The 13,314-nt window shown below is 30.8% G+C and overlaps 2 protein-coding genes across 9 annotated transcripts; one reads left to right on the forward strand and one right to left on the reverse strand.

Moving 5' to 3' along the window:
* Window positions 1–1,206: 1,206 nt before the first annotated feature.
* On the reverse strand, window positions 1,207–4,950 carry LOC105670000 (uncharacterized). Of its 6 annotated transcripts, none has more exons than XM_067350664.1 (7): window positions 4,500–4,950; window positions 4,240–4,385; window positions 3,373–3,838; window positions 2,220–2,284; window positions 1,715–2,151; window positions 1,481–1,565; window positions 1,207–1,327 (listed from the first exon to the last, which is right to left on the reverse strand). In XM_067350664.1, the coding sequence occupies exons 1-7, from the start codon at window positions 4,720–4,722 to the stop codon at window positions 1,310–1,312; spliced, it is 1,440 nt and encodes a 479-aa protein (XP_067206765.1). In that variant the 5' UTR covers window positions 4,723–4,950; the 3' UTR covers window positions 1,207–1,309. The 6 variants fall into 6 exon arrangements, with proteins under 6 accessions (XP_067206765.1, XP_067206766.1, XP_067206762.1 ...); XM_067350665.1 differs by having other exon boundaries at window positions 1,207–1,565; window positions 4,500–4,568; window positions 4,651–4,949; XM_067350661.1 differs by having other exon boundaries at window positions 1,423–1,565; window positions 4,500–4,945.
* Window positions 4,951–4,970: 20 nt separating this feature from the next.
* LOC136998211 (uncharacterized) lies at window positions 4,971–8,462 on the forward strand. 3 transcript variants are annotated; one of them, XM_067350658.1, is made up of 4 exons: window positions 4,971–5,039; window positions 5,175–5,220; window positions 5,446–5,640; window positions 6,024–8,462. In XM_067350658.1, the coding sequence occupies exons 3-4, from the start codon at window positions 5,473–5,475 to the stop codon at window positions 8,355–8,357; spliced, it is 2,502 nt and encodes an 833-aa protein (XP_067206759.1). In that variant the 5' UTR covers window positions 4,971–5,039; window positions 5,175–5,220; window positions 5,446–5,472; the 3' UTR covers window positions 8,358–8,462. The 3 variants fall into 3 exon arrangements, with proteins under 3 accessions (XP_067206759.1, XP_067206760.1, XP_067206758.1); XM_067350659.1 differs by having other exon boundaries at window positions 5,446–8,462; XM_067350657.1 differs by having other exon boundaries at window positions 4,993–5,220.
* The last annotated feature ends 4,852 nt before the right edge of the window (window positions 8,463–13,314 follow it).

Raw genomic sequence — 13,314 nt, forward strand, 5'->3', positions numbered from 1 at the left:
GTGCGCGAATATTTACCGATTGTTTAGTACGTGTACCAAGTACTAAATCAGCTTCTTTGATTGGTGTAGATTTTACACTAAACGATTTATACCTATCGGAGAAGCAGATTTAGTATTTGGTACGCGTACTAAACAATCGGTGTAAACTAAGCCATAGATGACTACATATATGACTACTGTGAACCTTAAAAGAGTGGAGATGAACAAAACATTGTGAAAAAAACATAGAGCAGCATTGACGAGAGATGTCTACATTTGTCGCAACGACAAAGATTTTGATTGGCTAGCGATAATTATTTGTTTCGTAAAGCACGAACTAAAAACATTGTGAGGAAATCTATCTTTTCAAAATTGATTCAAATAATTTTTAATCATAATTAAAAGATTTCTATAAAAGGACCCCGCACAAACATTATGAAAAGTGGTTAAATTCGCCGAAATTGCAGTATCATTTATTGATGCCCTGGTGAAAATAAAATGTAAAACAAGCGTTAACAAAGCGTAAATTGGAGAGTAAATCTAATGTAAAGGGAGAGTGATGGAAGCGTAAACGAAATATCAAATAAGCGAAAATTGAGACATCGGGACGTAAAGAAAGTGGTTATTAAGCGTTAAAAAAGCGTTAACAAAGTATCATTAAACTCTTCGACAAACGTGAACAAAACATTCTCGAATGTAAACGGAGCGTTATCGAGCTCCTGAGGAAGTGTTAACAAAGGGTCATCGAGGTCCCCGGCAGGTTCTTAGCAAATGTGAACGAAAAATAATGAAGCGTTATTGAAGCGTTATTAAAACGTTATTGAAAAGTAAAAAGGCTCATCTATATAAGATGCAAGACGCGGGTTGCAGATCGCAAGATTAGACGCAGTGACGTATTTTCGGTAGTTTACAGTCGCAGGCTTCAATACGCAGGACGCACAGAAGTTTTGAGGTTCCCAATTTGCTGCGTCTAATCTTGCGATTTGCGATCCGCGTCTGCTTCTTATACAGATGAGCCTTAAAAAATTAAAGTAAATAAATAATAATAAATAAAAATATTTTTATTTTTATTGTTTTATATTTTATTTTTTTTTACAATATTTGTAAAATATTTTATTGATATATATATTTTAGTTAGAATTAGAGACCGGACCGGAACCGGAAAAAAAGTAAAAAAAAATACTGCAAATAATATTTAACTGATAAAAAAAATAGTCAACTGCAGAAAACATTTTGTGTTTGTTTATTTACTACAAAACGATTACGGTTCTGAGTAATTCCGGTCCGAGTCTGATTATATTTAAGATATTTAAGATGTCTTGATGTGTGTTCATATATGATTATGTATCTGAAAAAAAAGAACGAGCAATTAATCAAAGAATAAAACTATAAATATTTTAAAAAAAGTACAAATCAAGTTTATTATGTTTAAATTATTATTACTTTCAATTGAATCGATATCTTGAAATTTGGCAAAGTTTGATTTTTTGTTCTTAAATACCAATGGCTTCTGTAAAACAGTTGAAGTTACAGATGTAACAGTTGAAACTATTGATGGATCTGCTACTGTTGTCTCCTTTTCTGTCCTAAATAAAGTAAACAAACAAATTTTTTTACTTATATTTTTATGGAAATAAATAATTACACAATTTCTGGTCATTATTATGAAATAATTACCAAAAATTGTATTGCTTTTTTATTTATATTTTTAGTAAAATCTGAAATTTTAATTGACCTCTGCGATATATTTTTATATTTATATTTCTTCGAGTGTTTTGCACGAGAGGATGTACTTCTTCCTCCTCCAAGATCTAGCGCTCGATCTGAGAGATAAGCTGGCAGTGATTTGATCATTTGATCAATGTCACCTTCATAATTATCATTTTTCAATCGCTCTCTGAACAAGTCTATAAAATAAAAAACAAGAGATAAATAATAATAAGAAAAAGATAGTATTTCTTTCATAACAATTGAATATTTACTTTGAGCTAGCATCAGGAATCCAAGTGGAAATTTTTTTAATCCTTCTTTTCTAGGATAAATCCTCATTAATTTAGCATCTTCGCCGAAAACTCCAATAAGAAGGGCTGCAGCCCAGTCGCAATCATTTTTTGCTGCTTTCATAGCTGCGAAACCTGCATTTGTGCAATAGAAACCACTGCCAAGATGAACCTGATAAAATAAAATAATTAGTTGCAAAATGTTTTATAAAAAAAACTACTACAAAAAAATTAACTTACCTTATTTTCTATTTCTGAAGACATACTGCTGGTGCTGAGTCTATCTCCAAAGTTGCATATCTTTTCTGTAAAATTATAATCAATTTTATATTTATTTATTATAACAATTAGTGTTAAAACAATGCCTATGAATAAATTATGTACGATTAAGCTAAAAGCAATTTGTGAATATCCTAGAAAGATGGATTATTTTTTAGAAACTAACGTATCAATATTACCAAAAAAAAAAAAAAAAATTGCTTGGATTTATGAACTTCTTATAATGGATGCATTTAGTATGACAACAGCTCATTGAAAGCATACTGAACAGCTGTTCGTGATTAGTATATGATTTTAGATTTTAGACTTTAAATTAATTACAAACAATTGTTCACTAAAAGTGCTCAATAAGAGCTTGCTAAATGTATTCTAATCTAGAATAAATAGAAATGCTCGTTTCTTCAGCAATGCTGAATATTTGTAATTGCTTTTTGCTTTTAACTAGAGGCTGGTTCCGATATTCACTGCAAGTCTACGTTACGTATACTATAGATTTTCAGTACTTGCAGTTGCTTGCAGTGAATATCGGAACGCAGCCTAAGTGTGCACATAATTCACAAATAGCAAGTTGAATAAACTGTAACACAACATTGAACAATAATGTGAAATATTTATGAAAAAAATTGAAAAATATTAATAAAAAGTTAATATTTTTTAAAAACTATGAGTGAATGTAATTAAAAAGACAGATTTATTGACATGCATAGACATATCAAACAACTTGATGAACATGATTTGTTCGCAAAAAACTTTAAAATATTTAATAAGAAAACATTTTTTTAATGACAGCTATTATTAAAAGAAATATGTATTACATGCAAATGGTTTTAATTGTCGAAATATTTACGTACAATAATTATAAGTTTTCTCTTTCAAAGATATAGTGCAATTCAAATTTAAACTTAAATATACAAAAAATAATAAAAAAATAGAATACAATTATATTATTAATTTTATATTTAAGTTTAAATTTTTATCATCTTGTTTTTTTTTGAAAGAGTTGATTATTGTATTGTACACAAATATTTTAATAATTAAAATCATTGTTTATAAATGTCAAATACATTATTTATGAATGTAAGATAAAATTAATTGTTTCACTAACTCTACTCACCTAATAATAATTGAATTAAGTCGTAACATTCAGAATAATCTTGTGAATTATGTAACCATTCTGTAACATACAGAATATTATTTGAAGTGTTTGAATTAAACTTACTCAACATTTCCTCCATTCTACAAACAGCTTCACACGCTTGTGAAAGTGGTTCTTTTACAATTCCTATAATATTTTCTTCGATAATCTTGCTACTGTTTTCTATTCTTTCTTCTATTTTTTCTTCCATTTTCTGCACTTTTTCATTTAAAAGACTTTTCAATTCTTGAAGTGCAACAGACACATTACGATCAACTGATAATTTTTCTTGATATTGTGAATATTTCTTAGTAGTAGGTCCACTAGAATCTATTGTTATATTTTCAGAAAAATCTTTTTCATCAATATTTTTTTCGATATTATAATTACATAAAATTTTCTGATATTCTTCTGCTACTGCTTTTTTCTTCCCTTTTTTTAGTGTCTGCATATGCATAAAATATATTTTAAAGAAAAGAAGTTATTAAATATGTTTAATTATATAATGTATTAAATGTCCATGCTTTAGTGGGTACATCTTAAACATTAAATGTTTATATTTCGAAAAGCGTCCTATGTCAAAATTTAAGAAATAGTTGAATCCTTTTTGTCAACTTTTCAGGTAGTACTAAATTTTCCCGTTATTTCTTTCTTATGTATATATATATATATATATATATATATAAAAGTTTACGCAAAGAATTCAATTATATATATTTGTTGACAGAAAAGATTTAACTATTCCTTACATTTTGACATAGGTTGCTTTTAGATTTCGAAATATATATATATATAGCTATAACAAGTGCTCACATCTCACGATGTCCAGATGATTAACTTACTTACTGCTTTTTCACGATAAGCTGTAATTGAAGAAAATGCGTTTTGCTGTCTCTCATCTTGGGAAGTGTTATCAGGTTCGTCTAGTATATCTGAAGGCCATGCAGGCCAACCAATTCTTTTATTGTCCTGATTTAATTCTGTGACACTTCCTATGAAATAAGAATATAATAACGAATTAATATATATCAGTTTATAAATGTTACAGAACATTTACTATTTTTTATAAAAATAATTTGTGTTAAGAATTATTTTGTAGATCATACCTGCTAACTTGCCAATATAGGCATAATATCTTTGTTCTTTTCCTTCTACATCATTCATTGCAGTTTTAACTGAATATAAAATATTGCTGTTGAAGTCTTTATAGTGCTTGGGAGAAAATTGATTGCCCTCTTGAGTTTTAATTTTACGTACCAAAATATCTTCCACATCACCATTGTAATATTTAACCTTGGCATACCACTTTTTATAATCCGTGGAAGCCATTATATTAAAACACAATAAAACACGTGATGTTAAACAAAACGTATTATTATTTTGTATTTTCTTACAGAGAAAGTAATGTTTTCTGTAATATTTAAATGATTGACACAAATCAATTTAATTTTCTTGATAGGTTATCACTTTGTTGGCGCGTTTTGGCACTTGGCACGTCTTGCACTTGCACGTGTTAACACGTAAGCCACGTAAGCAACGTGTGTTTCATTGTTAGGTTAGGTTAGGTTAGTCTCTTTTGCGCATGCCATGCGGTATCAATAGAAATGATGGGACGATTAGACGCCAGTCTTTATTAAATTATAAAAGTGGGTGTTTTATATGGAATTTTTCTTGGTCCACCCCCCTTTACAAATTATTTAAAACATATATATATATATACATATATCATAAAGCATGAAATACAAGCAGTATCTTTTCAAAGATGTTCCTATTCCTCGTAGTACTGCATATCGACAGAAAAATCGGACTACCAAGACTGTTGTGCAGGTTAAGTATAATATTTCAAGTAATTTGAAGTATATATATTTCTTTAAAAAAGAATTTGTTTTGATATATTTTTTTCACATAAAAAAGTTTTTACAAAAGCAATAAACTAATAATATTTTTTTCCACTTATACTGATAAGTCAGTCATTCTACCAAAACTCTAAGTTTTGTAAAAACTTTTTTGTAAAAAAAGAATATTAATTATTATCTGTTTCTTTTATTTCAGGAACATATAGAACATGATGATGAAATTATGTCAAGTGAAAATAATGATAAAATTATGTTAAGTGAAAATGATATTATGTCAAGTGAAGATGTCATTATTTTTAGTGAACATGATGATGATATGTTAAATGAAAATGATACTTGTCTTAACAGCATCCACAGTTCTAAAGAAATTCTTGTGAATGTGATGGATAAGGTAATAATGTAATATGCAAAATAATATTTTGAATGTATTAGTGCACACGTATATTAAAGTACTATTGTGTACAAATTTATAATAACATAAATAAATAAAACAAGATTATTAATATTACAAATTACTTTTTTAATTATTTATTATTAAATAAGTAAAACTTAAATTTCTTAAAAAAATAATAACTTGTATAATTAATTATCAATCTTATTATTATAATTGTACATTTATACAGCTTTTACTGCATTAGTGCATTTAACCAAATTAACTGTAACATTTCTAGAAGAGAAATAAAAATTTTTTTTGCTTATAACATTTATTTTTTATATTTCACAATTGATATTAATTTTATATGAAAATATTTATGCCTCTCTGTAATTTTTCAGGAATCTGAATTATGTTCTTCAACAAATAATCATTCTGGAGGAGAGGAAGAATCTGAAGCATCTTTCTGTCAACAATTTTGTCGCATTAATAAAGAACAAAATTTTTGGGAAGAAAAATCACATCAGAAACGTACCATTTGTCCGTGTACAAAATCAACTGCAGAAGACGTTATGCTTATGTGTTTGACTCTAGGATTAAGATATAATTTATCGTGGCTAGCACAAGTAGACATTTTAAAAATGATAAATACAATGTATGGATATGAAACAATTCCAAGCTCCAAGTACATGTATTTTAATCATATAGATCGATCAGGTGATATTTTCAAATATCACATTTTTTGTCCAGAATGTGAAAAATATTATGGAAATAAGAATAACTTAACAGAATCTATCGATTGCAACTGTGGAAATGTTATCAGTGTTAACTCCTCAAATTATTTTTTATCCATAGATTTAGAATCTCAATTCAAGAGACTTCTTAAAAATACAACAATTGTTGATTCCCTTCTAACTTATAGATTTAATCGTTCAAAAATTAACGATATTGCTTTAGAAGATATCTATGATGGAGCAGAATATAGAAAACACTTTGATAATGGAAATATTCTTTCACATCTTTATAATTTCTCGTACTCGTTTAATACTGATGGTATTCCTATGGGTAAATCTTGTGGCAAAACAATATGGCCCATTTATATTACGATAAATGAACTGCCGCCAAAAGAAAGGAGTAAACACATCTTACTTGCTGGATTGTATGTTGGTAAAAATGATCCAAACCAAAATGTCTTTTTACAACCTTTTATTGAACAAGCTAATAAATTATCTCTTTATGGCTTTCATTGGAATCACAATGGAAAAGATGTAATAAGCAAAGTGATTCCTTTGTGCGCTATAGTTGATTCGGTAGCTCGATTTAAAATGTTAAATATGTCTGGGATCAATTCTTATTATGCATGTACATTTTGTTATCAAAAAGCTGAACGTACAGTGAAAGGGCAGAGATTCCCTTTATGTACATATAGAGCACCTGATCGAACAACAGAGTCTACTATAAAAGATATCGAGAAAGTATATGAAAAACGAAACGAACGTAATGATAGGAAACGATATGTGAAAGGCGTAAAGGGGCCAACAGTATTATTACAATTACATTTCTTTGATTTGATAACTGGATTTGTGCCCGATTATATGCATTGTATTCTTTTGGGTGTGATTCGATTACATACAGAATTACTTTTTGACTCTTCTCGTAAAAATTTTTGGAAAAACATGGAAAATGATGAAATAGCTATGAAGCATTTAATATCTGCCATTGATGAACGTTTCACTAACATATGTGCTTTGACTTCTATCACCCGATCTGTTCGTTCTCTTTCACAAATAAATATTTGGAAAGCGTCTGAATGGAGATCTTGGCTAATATTTTATTGTATACCGTGCTTGAAAGGTTTTTTAAAAAAAAAATATTTGAAGCATCTTGCTATGTTATCAAAATCTACAAATATACTTTTGCAAAAGTCTGTTACAAAACAAAATGTGCTAAAGGCACACGAATTATTTTTGACTTATGTTTTCTTATTTAACAAGTATTTTGGTGTTACATCAATGGTATTAAATGTACATCTTTTAACTCACATTGCACAAAATGTTTTAAATTGGGGTCCTCTTTGGACTCATAATGCTTTTGTATATGAAGGACAGAATCGTCATCTGCTGCAATTGTTACAAAGTCCACGTTATGTTGTAAAGCAAATAGCTCGCAAGTTTTTGATATTTAGTGATTTACCAATTTTGTGCAATGAGTTAGTATCAACAAAATCAATAATAAAATTTTGTGAAAATATTATTCAAACTAAATTGCAACATTTTATAAGATGCGAAGGAGTAGTTCTTTTAGGTAAAAAAGAAATATGTACATTTTCATCTGAGGAATATATATGCGTTAAAGAATACAATTTTAATTTAGAAAATTGTACATTGTTTAAAAAAATGTTATATAATGGTGTAAGATTTTGTTCTGAAGTTTATGCAGCTAATAAGAAACATAATGACTCATATATTTTGACTTGTTATGAAATAATTGCCGTTATAAAAAAAATTATATATGTATCCGATTCAAAAGTATTAATTTTAGTGCAAGAGGTTGTGGTGCAAAAGGAACCTTTGTTGTTTGATCAAGATTTTAAATATACTCAAGTTAAACGATTCACAGGTTATGGTAAATTTTTTTGTATTGAACCTGTTGAAATAGATGCTCAATGCGTATTTATAGATCTTATAAACGATAAATATCTATGTAAAATGCCATTTGGTTGTTATGGTGATTAATGATGACGCATTTCATTTTATTGTCACATAATATTAAGTAGCATTTCATGTCTATATATTTAAATATGTATATCTTAATGTAATAATAAATTGAAAAAAATATTACTCTAAATCTTGATTACTTTAACCCAATAAAAGTTCTATAAACATTTTCTTGAATCCATTTTTTAATAGTAGCAATGCATAGTTTTCAATAAAAACGGGTTAAAATAAAGAAATTACAAAAATATTCTTCCAACATAATATCGTACATGAGAACTAATAATTAAAGAAGAAATAAAATTGTTTCCTTTTTTCTAAAGTTTTTAAACTTTCACTTTTATAATTTTGTTATTAATTTAAATAAATCTTTTAAATAATACATTATATGATAAATTTTGCTCTTAATTATCTGAAATACTTCCGGTTTTTTTTTTTTTTTTATAAATTAAAGCAATTAGTAAAGTTCCTAAAGCTTCAAATTAAAAAAAAAAAAAAAAACGTAAAAAAACGCTTAACGCACAATTTAAAAAAATATTAATTAAAAACATAAATGAAAAATTTCATCTCAGAAATGTATACAAAGCGTATCGGAATGCTCTGTATATTCTTTGAGAAATGTTTGGGAAGCGTGAACAAAGCGTTTCTTAATATTCATTATTAAAGTGTAAAGAAAGTGTATTTTAATGCTTCGTATACATTTTGTGGAATGTTTGAAAAGTGTAAACAAAGCGTTTCTTAATATAAATTTTCGAAGTGTAAAGAAAGTGTATCTGAATGCTTCATACACATTTTGTGGAACGTTTAAGAAGCGTAAACAAAGCGCTTCTTAATATAAATTTTTAAAATGTAAAGAAAGCGTATCGGAATGCTTCGTATACATTTTGTGGAACGTTTGAGAAGCGTAAACAAAGCGTTTCTTAATATAAATTTTTGAAGTGTAAAGAAAGTGTATCGGAATGCTTCGTATACATTTTGTGCAACGTTCAGGAAACGTTAAAGAAACATGAATTATTGGAGAGTATAGAAAATGTAATAAAACACTTCATACATGTTTTATGGAGCGTTTAAGAAACGTGTATAAAGCTTCGAAATCATGAAGAGTTAATGGAAAGTCAATGAAACTTCTAAGAAGCGTAAATTCTATTCATTCACGCTTCTTTGACGCTTCGTAAAGCTTTTCATTTTCACCAGGGTGCTGATCGAAAGTCTCAATGGAAACAAAGCTTAAAAATTAATAGTTTTTCGTCTAGAGATATTTTAAAAGTCTTTGGCTGGCGTCACATAGAACCCGTAATCCGTAATCCGCACCGGAAGTCCGCAAAAGTTACTAGGGATTGCGTCCGTAACGTTACGTATGTTTTTTCTCCTTGTGTCCCATGGAGCCGTAAATACACACGTAACGGTATTACTATTTTTTATTTAACAAATTATAATTGTTTATTTGTATTTTATTCATAAGAAAACTACAGAATATATTATAATTTTAACAAAAATTTTAATTAAATCGTCAAATTTAGTTAAATAAATAAAATTAAAAAAAGCATTACTAGTAATAACTAGTAACTTTTAGTAACTTTTACGGAAATTTCATGGAATTACGGCTCCATGGGACACAAGGAGATAAAACACACGTAACGTTACGGACGCAATCCCTAGTAACTTTTGCGGACTTTCGGTGCGGATTACGGATTACGGGTTCTATGTGACGCCGGCCTTTAACTTTTAACTTTTGCTATGCTGTGATGACATAGCCGTGATATAATGCCGTCTAATGTGATGCTGTGTGTGTGAGTGGATGTGTGCATATGTGTGGGTATATGCTGTGTTGTGTATATACACACGCGCGTACACACCCACCACTCACTCGCATACACACCTACACGATACATGCAGCACACACACGCACGCACATACACGCATATGCACGCACAGGCGCGCATACGCACGCACACGCATGCGCACCCGCTCCGTACTCCGTACCCGCCATATTCAAATAAAAATTATTTATCTTGCGTTTTAAACAAAAACAAATGTTGGAATTATAAATTTAACCGATTATTAATAATGTACAAACGACGTACAAACGATTAAGCACGATAAATTCATAAGTTATAGTTTACGTGACGTAATTGCGACATAGAGGGGGCTAACTATCATTGGCACAGTTACGAAAACTTTGTAATTTTTTTTTAAATTAACGAAAAATGTACAAACAATAAAAATCATAGTACATTCATGTACAAACAATGTACAATCCGAATATATAAATGTTTTTACGATTTGCGTTAGGGGGGGGGGGGCAACTATATAGACCTGGCGGTAACACGTAGTGTTCGCACCTTTACGCGAGACTCAATCGGTAAGATTCACGAACCAATGAAAAGTAAAAGATCAGAAAAGAACGTGAAACACAAATGTTGTGTTTAATATAAAAATCGTAACCAAAATCCCTTTCTAATGGATAGCGAATTTGAATGAGAGATCGTAAGGGAAGCAGTATCGCATTGATATTTTGTTGCTCCTTACACGAACAGCGTATATGAACGATAATTAGGACCGTATTCTAATGAATAATAAATTCAAATAATAAATCTTAAGGAAAGCAGAGTATCGCATCGATATTTTGTTGCGACTCTGCAAAACAACGTGTATAGTAATAATTAGGACCGTATTTTAATGAATAGTTAATTTAGATAGAGACGAATAATGAATCCGAGTAAGACCACAAGAAAATGAATATGATAATAATACAGCAACGTAGTAAGAAATAGTAATCAACCATTGTGACTGACGTGTAATTATTTAAGTTTTATTATCTTGCAGTTGAAATAAAAGAATCGCTTAATACCATTAGAATGCATCAAATGTATTTTGACCGAAAATTTAAGAGAGTAACATTGGGTCTCGCTGATCATAAAAACTTTCTCCGTTTTCAGCGAGATTTTGCATATAATTAAGGTACCTGTCTTCGCATTCGTGACACTCGGAAATCGGTTGAATCAACGCGAGGTAGCGATGGCAAATAATGCAATGTAATCTTGGGCGGCGACGCCCGACGGATGCGTAATGCCTATCATTTAAAACTACGAATAAACTTTTATATTCGGTTCGCTAGCGATGCATTTTTTGCAAAGACGCTCTTTTGCCGTAGGATTCACGAAGCTGGTTTCACGAACGCAACTAGCTAAGGAGTACCTATAAAGATATTCCAATCGAGGCGACCGACAAGCGTAACGTTTCCCCACACACATATCAATTATTTAGGATTCGATTAATCAGACGGTTGATTTAATAAGCTGGTTATAACTAACGTACGTATTCCGGGCCTCCGCCAAGTAGAACGCTGGTAGGGTCAAGAAGATTAACAACACTTCGTCCTTCTCGAGTTAATTGATTTGTTAGGCTTATAAAATGATTGAGACACGCGAGACAGTGACGGACTGGAAAAGGTTGAGATACGTTCTGGCCACAAACACGACACTTTGCTAATGGAACTATAGAACCGATATTCAAATGATATCCGAGGACGTGTTCAAAATCATTGCGCGTTGGTTCTGATAAATCGTGATAACAATTGAGGCACAATATCGTGCCAGTATTTCTATTCAAGCACGCGTTATCCAAGATACAGTACACGAAACGACAATTACAATTTGAGTCTGGGCGCAAAGATGTTACTTCGGTATCTGGCATTTTCTCTTGCTCAGATTTTAACTTTAAACCTTCCCATGCAAATAAATTTGGAACGGACTCACCGGTGTCGACTTGTATGGTACCTGAAGTCAGTGATGACTCAATCTAATTGTAAGGCGCCCGATCGGTTCCAGGATCGATCTTCCAATAGCAGGCTGATAGTCGTGTAGAGATGAATCTTCAGATGCGTCATTGTTGCTGGTTATCTTGCGGTCGAGGAATCACTGCACTAGAGTTATTTCGCGACACGTCTTTACCTTTTATTGTTCGTTGGAATTTAAGGATCGCACGCTAAATTGGAATAATGTTTAAGGATTTGAAATTAAAGATAAAATTCTCAAAGCAACCAAATAAATGTAATTATAAATGAAAATAAGAGTACATTGGTTAATAAATGAAATTACACTCAAATGAACTTATAAGATAAGAATTCTTACAAACATATAAGCACTTATGTTCTAGAAATGGAACGCGCAGTTCGCGGATTAAGTAATTGAACGTATAAAATTGATAAACCGAACTTAAATTAACCGTATTGAACTAGGACGAAACTAGAACTAGAATTAGAATTAGAATTAGAATTAGACCGAGACTGAGTTAGAATTGAAATTGCGACTGCGAAAACTAACAACTTGACCGAAACTGACTCTCTGACTGAATATTGACGGCTTACTGAAAAATTGAATACTGACTGACTCGGCGGCTTCGCAGGGCCCGTATTTATACTCCTCTGGATCTTCAGAGACAAAGGTTTGTCCTATGCAATAGGACCGCACATGGATGTAATCTCGCTTTTGAATATCGGATGTTCGAGGCATGGTTTATATAAAACTGCAGGCGATACTCGAACCTAAGTTTTGAGAGTGGTATGGTTAACATAAAACCATAGGTGATATCCGAACCTAAGTTTTGAGAGTGACGACAGATAATTTACAGTCGTACGCTTTGAAACGCAACAAGGGGTTTACGTTACGCGAAAGGTTTCGTGTTGCGCCTTTCTGGCGACATGTGTCGGGCACTATTGATACAGCGAGCGATAATTCCAAGAGGTGATAAACTAGAAAGTTTAAAACAAAAATTTACGAGTGGAAATCTACTCGCTAAAATATGGGGACGTTACAGTAGCCATATTTCCGATATAGCACATATCGGAACCAAAAAGTCGTGGACATAGCACGGAAGAGACCCAAAAGATCGTGGACATTACCTACGGGATTCGTGGACATTGGCTACGTAGTTCAATGTGCACGTTTTGTGCACATAGAGGCGCTAGCCCACAGAA

Source organism: Linepithema humile, chromosome 2 (assembly GCF_040581485.1).
Source record: "Linepithema humile isolate Giens D197 chromosome 2, Lhum_UNIL_v1.0, whole genome shotgun sequence".
Taxonomy (NCBI): domain Eukaryota; kingdom Metazoa; phylum Arthropoda; class Insecta; order Hymenoptera; family Formicidae; genus Linepithema; species Linepithema humile.